Here is a 16594-nt window from a genome sequence, read left to right on the forward strand (position 1 = left end):
TTGTTTCCAGTTTGCAGAATTTGGGTGGTGGGAGGGGAAGCTGATGCAAGAGGGACTGTTAAACTTCATTTTCAGGCTTTACCAGTTTTTTTGGGTCCTTTTTGTCTTTAATACCATTTCAAAAGTCTGTATTAGTTGCCAGTGTATGTTGGCAATAACCTCTGCCTTTCTGAAGCTTGCTAGAAATAGGATTTGGAAAGCTTGCTTTCTTCACTCTTTTATAAAGAGGATCGATTTATCTCAATACCTGATTTCTACCTCTTGTGGGAGCAAGACGAATTAGGTGTCTAAATTTCATTTTGTTGTTGTTGCTTGAAGGACAAATGGGTACCGTTTCACATTGTAAGGGAAAGTAATTTTTCATTAGTGGAATTGAAGGAGAGCAGATAAATAATAAATACATTTAAGAAATGAATCTTTTTAATCCCCTGCTGTCACCCCAGGATTTGTTGTTTGGACCTCAGCTTCAGCTTCTGGATCTCAAACAGCTGTATTGTTTACCCACACTTAACCTATTGCTCTCTCATTTAGGACAGATGCTTTCTGGGTAACTTTTTCTCTGTTTACCACCCTCTTTCACAGGAAGCTGAATGGTTGATCACCACTGGGAATTTACTATTGCTTCACTTTGTTCATAGAACAGCCAAAGTAATTTTGACAGATGTTTAAAGACAAATTCAGTTCTGCTGAGACATCATTGTTGAATGGCACTTACGTAATGATCTGACTAATAAACAACTTAACCTAAAGTGTTTGATAGATGAGGTTTTAAACAAGTAACTGCTTATTAATTTTCTAAGTAGTAATAATGAATTATAGTTAATGGTATAAAGCCATGCACAACTTGCAGCAAGAACAGTTACCTAGTTAAAACAACAGACTGAGCTCTGAGTCTCTCTCTCCCTGTATACAAGTTATTTGGCCAAAATTTTATTTTCACATGACTGGTTAAAAGGGTACAATATGTGTTCACTTCACTAGTACATTAGTGCTTACAAGTACTTTTGACAGAATGTAGTGCTAGTGTACATCTCTGTAAATACATATTTTTCAGTGTGAAAATAAAGCTTTGTTGGAAATAAGCAAACATCAAGCTGGCACATACATTCTGCTTTCACACTGAAGACTCAGTTTTTGAAAGAATAGGTTTCTATTTAAGAATAGTCCTAATGGAGGCTTGATAGTTTTCATTATCATTTTAGTCTGTTTGCTGTTGCCATTTGATCTGGAAACTTCTGGGGAAAAAACAGCTGATGACAGGGATAGTGAGTTAAACATCGCAAATATTGGAGAAGATTTTTGTTGTTTTGTTTTTCGTATAAAAGATATACTCTGTACTTTACCCTTATTAAGTTAGGAAAAAAAAGCATTTGACAGTTTTTACTTTTGTGAGTTATATTGTCTATTTTTAAAATGTATGCATCACTACTTTGAAAATATCTTGAAATTATTCCCCCTGCTCTAAACATACATGTAAAGTTGTAGGCTGTGTGTCGTGTGCATGGTTTTATTTCTGATGCTTTGCGTAGAGGTATGTAAATCTCAAAATGCTTTTTGTAAATGAGACGTGTTTATTTTTATGTGCCTTTATCAAGTGTGTTTTTTCTTTTTATTGTTTGTTTGGATATTTCTTTTAGGTTAAAAAGTTGTATTATCTCAGGGAAGCAGTAGCCTATTGTGGGGTTTCTTGGAGCAGCAACTCAAATCAACAATGAGCAGATGATACCAGTTAAACAGCGTCTGGCAGACAACGTCATAACAGTGGCAACACCACACAAGCAACGTCAAACAGCAGGGAGGGGACTTTTGTGTTCCCAAGTCAGCGGGAAACATGCCCAGTATCTCAGCTGCCAGTGTGGCTGCAGTTTCTACATAGATCTGTGTAAATCTTGTAACCATGTCTGTTAGCGCAACAGAGAATGATCCTCCCAGATTCTTTGTGGGTGGAGAAGATGGAGAAGAATTACTGGATTCAGCCAGATCTACAGATTACGAACACTTCTATGACCATGGGGAAGAAGAGGAGGAAGAGTATGACTCTGTATGTACTGTAAGGGCATGTGTGTACTAGTCTGTACGTTCTCTGGCATTATTTTACTTTGAAATGGCATTAGATCACAAAAGTCTAATACTGAAAAGGTGTTCTGAATTGGGAAATTGTTCATATTCAGATAATGTTCTGTCAGTTATATTTGGAAACACAGCACACTTGAGAAGTAGTACAGCTTGAACTTTGAAGTAGATGTGCTTGACCCTAATACAGAGTTTCAGGGCACCTGAGGTTGATGTGCCAGCTTTGCAGACTTGATTTGGATTCTGGGAATGAACTTGATGGCATAAGCCTTCATGTTATTTAGTTGGATAATTAGTAGCAAAAAATGATTGAGATGTTTTCTTTTGTGTGTGTTGTGAACTGATGCAGAGTTGGCTTTTGATTTTTCAGTTTGAACAGACTCAGCATTTCTTTTTTCATCTTACTGTTGTTTTCATTAAGATCTGACACGTTTTCATTCTTTTTCCTGGTCTTGGTGTATAGAAAGTGCATGCTAAATCAATCTTAAATTACACCTTAGTTTGTTATCTTTGCCGAGTGTTCTGAATTATGTTTTAGCACTGTGCTTATCAACTTCTAGTTTGTTTATGACAAACTCCTGATTTTATTATGCAGGAGTTGTCATGTCATTTTTTTAGCTGTATTTTGCTGTTATTTTAGTCTGTAACATTTCACTTTAGGGAATAGTCAGATTAAATTTTCACTGATTGCAAGCATGTCTAAAAAATTCAAAATGCAAGGAAGTGTTAATAAAACACTTCACCATGATTAAAAGTAACTTGGAAATGCAGAGAAGTAGTGCAAAATTAGCAGCTCAGACAGCTCAATTCAGTCAGTGTATTTTAGCAAGGGAAGGTAATGGGCTATGTTTTAAAAGAACAGTAAGTTGAAATAAAGGATTGCTCTGGGTTTATGTTTGGGTTTTTTTTTCTCTTTTTAAACAGAGGAGTAGGTTGGCTGTTGCTCTTAGGAATACCACTGGGGGAAAGAAATTTTTAAAGGCTTATAACATGAAAGCAAATATAGAGTATACAGAAAAAAAGTGAAACTGTCTATGCACAAAATAGCTCAGAAGTCTAGAATAGTATTTTCTGGTTTACTAGTTTTCCTCTTCATAATTCACTTGTAATATTAGGTGATAAGATGAGAAGCTTTGTGACTACTAATTTTGTTACCTGCTAGTAATTTACCTGATTAAAAACCAAATTAAAGGTAGTACATGAATTTTAACAGAAAGTATCTGGCGTAGTATTGTGCTGATAAAACCCTGTTGTGTTCTGAGAAAACTTAATAATTGCTTTCCCCCTCCCCCCCTCTTCAGCCACCAGAAAGACAAATTGCAGTTGGGATTTGTTCAATGGCTAAGAAATCTAAGTCCAAACCAATGAAAGAAATTCTTGAACGCCTCTCCATGTTTAAGTACATAACTGTGGTAATATTTGAAGAGGATGTTATTTTGAATGAGCCAGTAGAAAACTGGCCTTTATGTGACTGCCTCATTTCTTTTCATTCTAAAGGTAAATCTTCTAATAATCCATAAATATTTTGACATCTAAATACTTTTAACTAGTTTGAGGGCCTTTTTTTTTTTTTCCTAGGAAGCAGGTCATTTTGTCTTATTTAATATAATACAACTGACTTTTAAAATACAAGCTTTTTAAATGATACTCTTTTCATTGCTTGAGAAAGTCCTGTCTGACATGGTATTTAAAAAAGCTATTCCATTGGTAAAGATTTGTGGAGCCAGTGGAAATGGTGATCTAATACTTACTTGGTCCAGTAACTGTGAAGGCATGCTACTTTCTTAACGGTAGTGTTGGGTCTCTGGCCACTTGTTCATGTACCTCTGCTAATATCTGGGGTTTTTTGTGGGGCTGGGCAGTGAACAAAAGATGAGTGTACTGAAGTTAAAAATAGTATTTTCGGGCAGAGGCAATAAAAGCCTTAGTTCTGGCCCTATGGAAGTGGAGGGCATGTGGAGTGAGGAGGAGGGAATTGGAGACAGGACCACTACTTTTGACAGCCTATACTGAAATTAAGCTGTAGTTTCCTGATCATCTTAAGCTGATGTTACGTGTGTCTATAGTTGAGGGAGCATCCTCCCATTTCAGCCATATCTCTGGTTGTACTCTAAAGCTTGAATATGAAGGTTCCAAACTATTTACTGGTGTTGTGTCTTGTAGTTTTAATTTATTTGTGTTAATAAATATTTTAGGATTTCCACTGGACAAAGCAGTTGCCTATGCAAAACTCAGGAATCCATTCATAATCAATGACTTGAATATGCAGTATCACATACAAGACAGGTAAGTAACACTAATTACCTATGGGTAATTACCTATGGGTAAACAGCAAACTACTTTTAAGTCAGAGACTGTTGGTATTGCATAACAACAGTTCCAGTGTATTGTACAGTAGTCTAAATAAAATTACAATGCATGTTATGTTTTATTAATGTATGCATAGTTTTCTGGGATATGTCTTTAGGTGTTTTTTTTCTTTTACTGCTCTTATATTGATACATCTGAAGATTTACCAAGGTAGAAATTTGGTGATACATTTGTCTAAACCTTAGCAAACCAATAAGTTTAAACTCTGAAACTACGTATAGCATAGCTATGTATAGCAACTGTACAACCTCCTATAATTGTAGAATTCATGTGACTTACTAAAGATCTTTTTTTCTGTTCAGTGGATACTTAACAGAAATTGTTGGTATTGAAAGATCATGTGGTTATTCAAAGTGAGTTTTCTTTTGGGGCTGCAATCATGCATGGCAAATATTAACAATAGTGAGTAAGATACATAAACATTGGAGCCTTCTGAACACTGAGCAGACTTGCTATTTCGGATGCCTTTACTTGCTGTCCTGTATAAACTTTTTCAGCCCTTCATATTAATAATCTCCTTCAACAAGAGAATTGTTCTGTGTAAATTGCTATGCACTGCCAGAGTGGAGAGGACAGGACTCGCGTAGGAAATTACATTTATATCAGTATTAATAGGATCACTGCAAAGGTACAGCTCTGTCAGTGACCTTTAAAGCATTGTATTAGTAAGTAGCGTATTATACATGTAATCTTATCCTGTGTGATTTAAAAAAAAATTGTGTGTATTCTTCTCCTCCCTTACTCATGGGCCATAAAATACAAATATTGACAAGTTTGCTGTCTTACTGTGCAACTTTTTGTTCTTTTCTTCTAGGAGAGAAGTATACGGTATTCTTAAAGCTGAAGGCATTTTACTTCCTCGCTATGCAGTTCTGAACCGTGATCCAAACAATCCCCAAGGTAAAAACTGATGACTAAAATATCAACCATTGCCATCTTTTTGTTTCCACTGGAGAACAGTACACACATAACAGAAAGCTAAATTTCACTTGCCAGACAATTAATTAATTGGTGCAGAGGTTGATTTCTCCTCCAGTATTCAAAGTATTGTTGTGGATTAACCCCTACTGGCTGTGGGGGCAGTATGTGAAACAGAAAAGATGTCGAGGCTGTGTAAGCACTGTTCAGCAATAACTAAAACATCAAGACTGTTTTGGTCACAAATTCGAAACATAGCACTATACCAGCTGCTGTGAAGAAAATTAAGTCCATCTCAGCCAAAGGCAGTATTGAGTATGCATCTGAAAAGCATGATTCTGAAGCCGGGGGTCACGATCCTATTAACAACCATCATAGAACAACTAGAATATAAGGGCCTCCAAACTCAAGCTGAGGTTCTAAAATGTCACCAAATAGAGCAGCATGCATGATGTTGCATTGCCCACAATAATAAGTAATTTTACTTAGGAAAGTAATATTGAGAGAAACAAGTCAGGCTATTGAATACTTTTGCTTCTAAGTACAAGCAACCATGTAAGGGAATTCTAGTCCAGACAGATCTGCAGATGATATACTCTGAATATAAATTGGAATAAATTTTCTCTATACCTGACAACAAATGTAACACCTTTTTCTACTAAAATGAAAACTTACAGCAACAATAGGAGATTGCAATGACAGGTCAAGACACAAGAGTAAGAGATCAGAAAAAATAAAGAAAATTGAAGTATTACTGTGGTGTAGCTCTTAAGACATAGACAATTTTACATTCAAGTGTCTGTGTAATCTAGGCGGGGAAGGACTCATTTATGCTACAAAAGTCAAAAGCTGCTGCATTGCAGCCAACCAGTAACAAAGAAATTCCTGATCCCTGATTCCAGAGGACCTAATCCTCTGGGCAAGGTGGATCAATCACACAGTGTAAGACAGTTCTCAGCCTATTAAAAGTACCATTGCATCTGGCACCAGACCATGTTCACTGTCCATCTGCCATCCCCCTGATATTTCAGAGAAAGGCACTGAAGAAAGATGACACAAACAGCCCTACCCCCTGTCTTCAAAACATTTCCAAAAAAATACCACCCATGCAAGCTTATGCATCTGTAGGAGACGATTTCCTGTCTGACACAGAGGGAGTCAACAGAAATCCTGGAACATAGTATTAAAGGAACATAATATAGATGTGGTACAGCAGACATGTGCAGCACATGATCATCAAGTCTTTGTGCAATCAGTAACAAATCAGTGAACCAAAACCAAAAATGTAATACAATCTTTTTATTTCAACCTACAAAATAACCCCAAATCTCTAATAATTTAATTCCATGAATATGTTATTATATCTCTGTTGTTTGCACTTTTTCTTCAGAATGCAACTTGATTGAAGGAGAAGATCATGTGGAAGTGAATGGAGAAATTTTCCAAAAGCCTTTTGTAGAAAAGCCAGTTAGTGCTGAGGACCACAATGTTTACATTTATTATCCAACTTCTGCTGGGGGTGGAAGCCAGAGGCTCTTTCGAAAGGTGAGGGTATTGTACTAAAGTGATTGAAAAGTTGTAGATGTCTGACAGAATTGCAGAGTAATTCTGTCCTATTCATGTGTTAGCTAGGACCTGTTTTGTCATGTCCTGCTCGTGTAGTAGTAGCAGATCAGAGTAATTAATTTCAGGAGAACATGTAGATTAAACGAAGACCCTTGTTCCTTGCAGTAAATTGTCAGCCACTGCAGATTCTTACAGGTAAAAGAAACATATGCTGTCAGTGCATTGTTAGAATCTTATAAAAGCCTTCTGGGAATGATCAAAACATACTTGCTTCATTTGGTACGGGAAGTGTTTTCTTGGTACAAGTGTGTTATTTTAAGGAGTTTTAAAGTTTCTCATGCAGTAGCCTATGAGTTTATTAATAGAAAAATACTCATTTCAGATTGGCAGCAGAAGCAGTGTTTATTCCCCTGAAAGCAGTGTGAGAAAAACAGGCTCCTATATTTATGAGGAATTCATGCCTACAGATGGCACTGATGTGAAGGTATGACAACTGTGCATTCTTATTTATATTTAGAACAATCAAGTGCTCCAAGAGCTTGTCAGTTTTAAAGATGAAAGTATACCTTTGTGTCAAGGATTAATTTTAATGAGGTTTTGATATGGTTCATAAATGAAGAATGTAATTCTTTTTCTAGCTAAACATAGTACTTGTAATGTAGAGCAGCTTTGCTTATGCTGTTGGAATCAAGTGCTGGAGGCTTATTACCCAACACATTGTATTGTATTAGTGTAATTACCTGTGTAAACAGGTAGATGCTGCCTAGATATTTTTTCTGAAGGTTACAAAGAAATCTAATTTAAATAGATTTTACCAACTACCTTAATATTCTAATTAATAAACAAAAGCTTTATATTAAGCATCTTCACCCAACTCACCATCTTGCCTGAGCTGACTAAATTGGCAGTATTTGCAATCATCTGGTTTAGTTGAATACTTTTTTATCAAAGCTCAGAGTTTTGTTTTTAATTAAAGTCACAGTAGCTCATTTTCGAGAGCTGCTGACATATGCCCCAGTCCTTTCAGTGAGTATTGAAACTGCAGCAGAGTAGATAGCACAATCATTGTCTCAAGCCCCTACATTATCATGCTAAAACTGGGCTGATCTTTGCTTTGTTTAGTCCTGCCTAAAATATGAAAATACTTTTTAATGAAGAGAATCACTTAGTCCTGCAGCCACATTTTCATAATTGAGTAAACTGAAATTCTCTGATAACTGAAGTTCTCAAATTAATCTGCTCTCCAAGTTCTGCAGATGTTTTGGAGAACAAAACATTATTCTTTGCCTCTGTACCACCATAATTAATTCATTTTTATTCATCAAGTTTTATAATTACTATTTTTCTTTCCCTGTGCTCCAGCTGTTTTCTGCTCTTGCTTTATCCTAGGTTGTCAATGAATGATGGGTGTTCTCTGAAGGCAGAGAATGCCATTGAGGAGGGTACTTTAGAGGGACCTTATCAGTGATGAAAGCAGCTCGTATCTTTTGAAGTCATTATCACACTTGAGATAAATTTAGCAAGCTGTATGCATATATGTAATGTAATTTAATTACACTGAATCAAGAGTTCCTGTTTTTCAATAAAGGTGTACACAGTAGGTCCAGACTATGCTCATGCTGAAGCCCGGAAGTCTCCAGCTCTGGATGGCAAGGTAGAACGAGATAGTGAAGGAAAAGAAGTGAGGTATCCAGTCATCCTGAATGCAAGAGAGAAGTTAATTGCTTGGAAAGTATGCCTGGCCTTTAAAGTAAGCTGATTACTTTCCTATCTGATCAAACATTTAGTGTTAATTAATTGTTTATTACATGAAACTTCTGTAGGGTTTTAGTGCACAGAGCCAGCAGTGATAATGCAGCAGAACTCCTAGGAAGGTGAAAAGTTGAACTTCCACATCCACATCTTTTTTAAATCTAGACAAATTCTTCCTTTAATGCATTGAAAAGTTCTGGATGGGTTGCTTATGTTGCATCAGTTTCCTGAATTCACATGTTGCTATTGTGCTTTGCTAGTCCACAGTGTATCTGTTCCATGCATAATATGTTCTCACATTTTCATAGTGGTTTGTAAGTTGGCAAAACACAATTTCAGTAGTCAAGTTTTTGTAACTTTTGTTACCTAGTGTTTACATTGGGCCCAATTAAATGTTAATTTGGTACTGACATGACTAGATTTTCTTTAAGTGTTTTATAGTTTCCATTTTTGTATAGTTTTAAAATTCCTTTGTTCAAAACTTCATTCACTCTCTTAATGCTCCTTTCACCTGTCTTATTACAAGGCTGTCTTTCAGTCTGTCTCATTACCTGTATGTAACTGATGGCATTCTGGAGCCTGTAGGATGTGAACCTCTATCACCTAGCAAAGTGGGCTTTGAGATCTAAAAGAGTAACCTCTTGAAATAGCATCTGGTATCCTAAACTAATAATGTCAATATTATGTCAATGTCAAAACTGTCCTGTCAAATTTAAACACATCTTTGTCCAAATTTATCGATACTTTGTCATTTCTTGCCTGCCACCCTTAAAAGCTATGTGCAAGGGGAAACCACTGTCAGAACGGGGAATTTGTAGGCCCATCATTGCTTATGCTGTAAATCTTGAAGGTTAAGTTTATGGAAGGTCAAGGTCACATGTGCACAGTGATACTACTAGGGATGTGTAGGAAGAGTAAAATCAAGTTGGGGGATATAAAGTTAAAAATAGGAAGATGTTTGCATGATATGAGCAAACCTAACATGGAACTGGCAAAAGGCACTAAGTATAAAATCTGTCATATTTTTGTCATGTTTTCAGATGAATACCATGTTAAAATACAAAGTTTATTTAGAATAAGCAATCATAAGGAAGGTGATCAATGACTTGAACTTTATTCTTAAAAACAGCAAACAGTTTGTGGCTTTGATTTGCTGCGTGCTAATGGACAGTCCTATGTCTGTGATGTGAATGGCTTCAGTTTTGTGAAAAACTCCATGAAATACTATGATGATTGTGCTAAGATACTGGGGTAAGAGTTTACTGATATATTTCAGGAGTTTTGCCTGTTCACTCTTGTTGTATGTGACTGTAGTTTATGTACTGCTTATTCCTTATTCCTAAATTAAATATTTAAAATGTAATACCACATAAAATAAGTAATTAAATTAAATAATAAATAAAACACTAAAAGTAGTCCTAAATCAATAAATAAATCCTAAATAAATTCCTTATTCCTAAAATCACCCAAAACATCTGAGTCTGAGTGTTTTGTGAACACTTAAACCTAACTGAATAAGTATTTTAAAAGCCAGATTAAGTTCTTAAAGGTAGTGGAGATTTTTTTCAAGTAGAGAAGCACCACTGGATGGTTATCCTTGCTGCTGTTTAATATGTGCCCAAATTAATATACATTGTCCTTGATCTGAAGCTGGTGTATACTTGTATATTTGTGGATTTCATACTGGTAAATCCAAACTGATGTAGTATCAAGGTGTCTTCTGTTATACCATCTTCTCTCTGCTGCTGGGAGCAAAAAGGGTATAACAAGGGATCATACAGAATTGGGTAGTGAACTCTATGCCAATGCAACGGTGCTGTCAAAGTAGGCTGATCCCACTTTGGCCAGTTAAACTGGCTTTACAGTAGGATTGCACTGATGAGATACAGTATGACTTTCTGCATTATCAAATGATCTAGGATCTTATTAAATGGAGGAAGAGCTAAGCTGAAATCCTAGATAACAACTGTAGTCCTGTTGTTTAGGCCACCTTTTGAGTTAAAATTATCAGACCCATTTTGACTTCTGTTTATTCAGATTGTTGTAGGTGCTGAATTCTCTGAAAAAGAGAATTATTTCCTTATGCTTTATTCCTTAAGGTAATACATTGCAGTGTTAAGTAACAACAGGTAGTTTCTGAGCTTTTTAGAAATTAAATTTTTGCTTACGCTACTTTAAGATGCACAGTTTTTTTCCTCAGTGTTACTGCTTCTTATGTAGATATTCATCTGAAGTTCAGTATATTTTGATGAAATACTTGGGAAACAAACATTAGCAAGATTTAACAATCTTCTGTAGGTGGAGGTGGTGTTACTTTTTTGTGGTTTTGACCAGAGACTTCACCTGTTTTTCCAGTTCTGTCATAGAAACTGTTGAGAAATTACCACTAAAGGTACCAGTTACTCTTTGAGAATGACTTGCTCATTATCAGGGACTTTCAGTTAGGCAATAGAGTCAGGTATCTGAATATTTAAATGAACAAGAACAAATCGTATCCAAGGAACTCTTTTAGGAACTGGAGTTCAAAAACTGAGGTTTGTTACAAATCCAGGGCCATTAGGCTAATGTTGTCTCTGTAGCAATTGTAGTAGCTTTAAATTGCTGTTTGAGTAGTTTTTTATTATATATTTAAAAGAAAAATATGCATGTAGAGACTCATGACCACTAGTACTTTAAAACCACGTTGATAAAAATGCATGTATATATTATCTATTTGGTTCTGAGTTTGTATGTGTTGTATAAGCTGTGCTTTAAACTTAGTGGTTTTTTTCTTTTTAACCCCTTTTTTAGAAATATCATAATGAGAGAACTTGCTCCCCAGTTTCAGATACCATGGTCGATTCCTTTGGAAGCTGAAGACATCCCTATTGTGCCAACCACCTCTGGGACAATGTAAGAAAATAGTAGCTACATCTGAATTGTGCAAACTCCTAATGTAACTTTTGTGTGAATTTTTTTTTCTCTTCACAAGGTGTGCCCACTTTGGCCTATGAACGCTTGTTTTGTGTGATGAAAACAAGGAAGGAATCACAATTGCTATGCCAGCAATCAGAGTTTCTGACCCTTAGTCAAGCTGAGTATAGAACAGCAGATTTTCAAGTGTAGCATCTTTTATCCATAGCTTCCTTCACTGCTAATCATTGTTCCAGCACCAACTTAATATGCACTTCTAATAAACATGCTCTCTCATTTAATGAACCTCCAGATCATTGTTTTAAAAACTACTTAAAATAGATATCCTGTAGTTACCCAAGTCTTTAAAATCAATATTTATATTTTATATCTTACATCATTTTCAGTTAACCTTATATTCTTGCATATCCTTCCATCACTTCTGTAGTTATGTCAGATAACTACAACTTTGTCAATTGTCTTGATTTGTGGTGGTTTTAATATTAAATAAAAGACACATGTATAGAATTGTGAAATATAACTCTCTTGAAACTTCAGGATGGAGCTTAGATGTGTTATAGCTGTAATACGCCATGGGGACCGAACGCCAAAACAAAAAATGAAAATGGAAGTAAAACATCAGAAGTAAGTAGAATCTTGGTAAAAATTAGTTTGGATACTTTAGAGCAGAGCTCCCTTCTTGGGGATGTGCAAGCAATGAATTGAGCAGGAACTGCATCAGACAAGTTGTTTTTTGTTTTGTTTCCTTTTAAATCTAACTGATGTTGCAGCTAATTAACAAGCATGCACCTCTCTTTCTAACGGGATTGTCAAATTACTTGTGCAGACTTCCTTCATCACATGCTGTGCCTTGTGAACAGTCCTGCTTGGTCTTAATGAATATGCGTTTGTCTCTGTAGATGTCTTTATTCAAAATAATGCAGCAGAGAATATTTCTGGTTCACCATTTGACCGTGACTTCTGCCTTTCTCTTTTTATCATAACTGTGTGAGCTGTCATATTACTGTACCACCTTTTTGTCTTTTACTTTTGTCAAAGTTTGATGACTTGGAATGTCTGGTAGATACCATTCATAAAGTGCCTTACATAATTGGCCTGGAATTAGGTGCCAGTAAAATGTAATTGTTTGTTTTGGGACTATTTTCTTGCATTTAGAGATACATGCTGTAAATGTGTAGGACTGCTCATTTGGTACTCTTGGTCCCTACTTCTGTTCAGGATCGTTCTTGAAGATTAAGCATTGACATAGCTGTATATTCGAATATTATGTCAATTTTTTTTTTTAACACTTAGCAAGTCAGTAAGAGAACGTTTTTAGTGCTCTTACTTCTCTAATGTGTTGAAGACTTTCTTGGGAAATGGGACTTTTGAATAAAGGTTGGTTTGACCTCTGTAATGCAGGTTTTAACATGCTTTTCAAATAGTATAAAGGCGCTAATTTCAGATCGCTTTAAGTTTAAGAGCCACTTGTTCAAGTAATATTTTAACTTCTTAACTGTGGGTTTTTTTATCAATATTCTTTCTCCGAAAGGTTTTTTGATCTCTTTGAAAAATGTGATGGATATAAATCTGGAAAACTAAAACTGAAAAAGCCAAAACAGTTGCAGGCAAGTTTGTCTTTATCTTCTTGCTGTGGTATTTTGTAAGTAGAAAATTATTTATTTAAGTAAATCTTATGTTTCTTTTCTTAAGGAAGTGCTTGATATAGCAAGGCAACTCCTTGTAGAGCTTGGGCAAAACAATGATTCTGAAATTGAAGAAAGCAAAGCAAAACTGGAACAGCTAAAGACTGTGTTAGAAATGTAAGTGTCTAATTTTCAGGCTTCATTGCAACACTTTGACCTGTTTGACCAGTTACTGCTTGGGTTGCAATGGTTACGAAATATGTAATGACACATTAATTCAAGCACAGGGGTTATCAAGAGGAAGGATGTCATGCTTGACATTATGAAGGAGAGCTGCGCCATCGCTCTGTTTTTTCTCCTTTTTAATTGAATTTATTGTTTTATCTAGTGTCTTGGTATACTTTCTGAATGAAAAAGTTACTTTCTTTGATCTCAAATTTTATCTTCTTGCATGTTTTTAAACTTAAAGTATTTGAGTGCAGGGTCTGCTTCTTGCAGTGTGCGACATAATGAAGTCTGATGGAGCCAGTAAGAACTTTCACTGTGTGTACTGTCTACTTACAGGAAACTTGGAGGATTCCAAATGAATAAGGCTTTGTATATTAAGCCTGAAATAGTTAATAATTTGGAGGGGGAAAAAAAAACCCAAACCAAAAAACCTAAGGCTTCAATATTTGTTAAACAGCTGGGGGCTCAGAACTGTAAATGGTAGTGGATAACTTTAATTTTAAAAAAATCAAGGCAAAGACAGTTATTATTGAAATTTATGACAATTGTTTGAAATACTGAGTTCTGCTTGAGAACTTAGTTGGCTAACAAAATAGTGGCCATTTACACTGCCAGATCAGATTCTGGATGCTAATAGCCACTGTCGTTGTTTTTTGGGGGTTTTTTGGGTTTGGTTTTGTTTTTTTCAGTTTTATGTTCCGTGTTGTGAAAAGAAGTAGTGGATAGTATTTTTAAATGTTTCATTATAGAATGCTTGATATTTCTGTAGTCATTCTGTGTTTGTTGCGTTAGGTTTGTTCTAAGCACTGCTTCAATAAATGGTGGTCAAATGCACAGATCAATGACCAGCATAGATTTATTATATCCTGTTACAGGAGCGTAGCCGGTTTGGAGGAAAATATTTAAAATGTTTCTCTTCCCCTCTCACTTTCCCCTGTTCCTGTTTCAGGTATGGGCATTTTTCAGGCATAAATCGCAAAGTTCAGTTAACATACCTTCCTCATGGTTGCCCAAAGACTTCCAGTGAAGAGGAAGGTATTGTATTACTTTTGCACCTAATCACTTAATTTCAAGTGTGTTTAAATAGTCACAGACTAGCAGTATAACATGTCTTGATGTTAAGAAGGAATATGTTGTTTTGAATGAATGTTTGTTTTGTTGGCAGATATTCAGAGTCTCTTAATCTGCTGAATCATACACCTAAAACTATGTAGTAAATTTGTATTCTAACACTGCTTTTTTGTAACAGAAAGGTAGGGTGAAAAGAAGCTTCAGTGATTCACCAAAAACAGTGTTTTGGGACTTGGAGAGGAAAATCCCACTTTACTGCTATCTTTAAAACTTCTATGAGCTTTTCTGCTCATTTACCCATGGTTATTGACTGAAATAACTTTAGGGTATTTGGCATCCAATTTGTTTTAATTTTTCTGTCTCAATTTACTTTTTGCTTCAGATTTCATACTAAATACATTTCACCTACATTTTCTCTGTAATTTAATTACTTCATGTTTCTCTCTTTAACTGCCCATTTAGGTCTCCAGTTCAATATTTTCTTAATGTTAGGATGCTATTAAGGATTCCTAAGGTTGAAGAGATCCTTTACTGAAGCCCTGCATAGTCTGAATGTTCTTGTTCATATGAACAAAAAAAAATATATAATATACTTCACTACTAAACTCCTCTCTCTGTGTGCACTTAGATAATAGAAGAAATGAGCCATCCCTGCTTCTGGTTCTAAAATGGGGAGGAGAATTGACCCCTGCAGGCAGGGTTCAAGCAGAGGAGCTTGGAAGGGCTTTCAGGTGTATGTATCCAGGTGGACAAGGTAAAAAAAAATACAATGTTCAAAAAAAATTTTGTTGAATGGTATAAATCCCTTTTGAAGATAATCAAGTGCAAAATGAGAGTTTGAGCAAAACGTTTGTTTGGCAGGAGATTATGCTGGATTTCCTGGATGTGGTTTACTTAGATTACATAGCACTTACCGACATGATCTCAAAATCTATGCTTCTGATGAGGGACGAGTTCAGATGACTGCAGCAGCTTTTGCAAAGGTACAATGTGAAATTGTATTTTCAATTTTAAAAGTTCTGATATTCTCAAGTTCGTTTTTTCTTTTGAAGACTTGGGGAGATTTATGGTTTATTAGAGTCCATAGTGTATAATGAGGCTGTGTTTTAAAAGAAACATATTTTCAAAGAGTGTTTAGTTCAATGTGAAAAAGTATCCAATTAATGCGCCAAGCATTTGAAGTTCTTTGAGCAGATGCAGACAGGTTTTAATTATACAGCCCTGGCAATATACCTAATATTATTATAATAACCTCCAAAATCATAGAATTGTAGGATGGTTTGGGTTGGAAGGGGCCTTAAAGACCATCTAATTCCAACCCCCCTGCCATGGGCAAGGGGTACCTTCCACTAGATCAGGTTGCTCAAAGCCTCATCCAGCCTGGCTTTGAACGCTTCCAGGGAGGGGGCATCCACAACTTCTCTGGGCAACCTGTTCCAGTGTCTTGCCACTGTCACAGTAAAGAATGTCTTCCTAATATCTAATCTAAATCTACCCCCCTTTCAGTTTAAAACCATTACCCTTCATCCTATCACTACACTCCCTTATAAAGAGTCCCTCACATCTTTTCTGTAGGCCCCCTTTAAGTATTGGAAGGCTGCTATAAGGTCTCCATGGAGCCTTCTCTTCTCCAGGCTGAACAACACCAACTTTCTCAGCCTGGCCTCACAGGGGAAGTGCTCCAGCCCTCGATCATCTTTGTGGCCCTCCTCTGGACCCACTCAAGCAGGTCCGTGTCTTTCTTATGCCCAGGGCCCCAGAGCTGGATGCAGTACTCCAGGTGGGGTCTCACAAGGGTGGATTAGAGGGGGAGAATCTCCTCCCTCAACCTGCTGACCACACTTCTTTTGATGTAGCCCAGGATGCAATTGGCAGCATTTTTACTTTGCACCTTGCTTATTTGTAAAGGGCCTACTTTCCTCAAATTTTGGTAGATTTCTGTGACAGATTGTGTGTGTGGTGTGTTGGTTAAAGCCACAGACATAAGAACTGACCTGAGATAATGTATTCATTTTACATCAGCAAAAATTGCAATTTACAGTCACTTCAGTGATTTGGACCGGAAGATTTGAAGTTCA

General features: G+C 36.2%; 1 protein-coding gene across 2 annotated transcripts in view; it reads left to right on the top strand.

The window, feature by feature from the left end:
- Nucleotides 1-1666: 1666 nt before the first annotated feature.
- Nucleotides 1667-16594, top strand: part of PPIP5K2 (diphosphoinositol pentakisphosphate kinase 2) — a 40769-nt gene continuing 25841 nt past the window's right edge. Inside the window, exons 1-15 of one of the 2 annotated variants that reach the window (XM_075727230.1) lie at nt 1667-2041; nt 3375-3570; nt 4269-4359; nt 5258-5343; nt 6752-6906; nt 7310-7411; nt 8516-8677; nt 9809-9930; nt 11470-11571; nt 12130-12216; nt 13124-13199; nt 13285-13394; nt 14395-14480; nt 15145-15270; nt 15378-15499. In XM_075727230.1, the coding sequence (XP_075583345.1) occupies nt 1898-2041; nt 3375-3570; nt 4269-4359; nt 5258-5343; nt 6752-6906; nt 7310-7411; nt 8516-8677; nt 9809-9930; nt 11470-11571; nt 12130-12216; nt 13124-13199; nt 13285-13394; nt 14395-14480; nt 15145-15270; nt 15378-15499 (1767 nt within the window). In that variant the 5' untranslated portion in view covers nt 1667-1897. Of the gene's footprint in view, nt 2042-3374; nt 3571-4268; nt 4360-5257; nt 5344-6751; nt 6907-7309; nt 7412-8515; nt 8678-9808; nt 9931-11469; nt 11572-12129; nt 12217-13123; nt 13204-13284; nt 13395-14394; nt 14481-15144; nt 15271-15377; nt 15500-16594 lie in introns of both variants that reach the window. The other variant, XM_075727231.1, reaches the window with a different exon arrangement.

Source organism: Pelecanus crispus, chromosome Z (genome assembly GCF_030463565.1).
Source record: "Pelecanus crispus isolate bPelCri1 chromosome Z, bPelCri1.pri, whole genome shotgun sequence".
In the NCBI taxonomy this organism is placed as follows: Eukaryota; Metazoa; Chordata; class Aves; order Pelecaniformes; family Pelecanidae; genus Pelecanus; species Pelecanus crispus.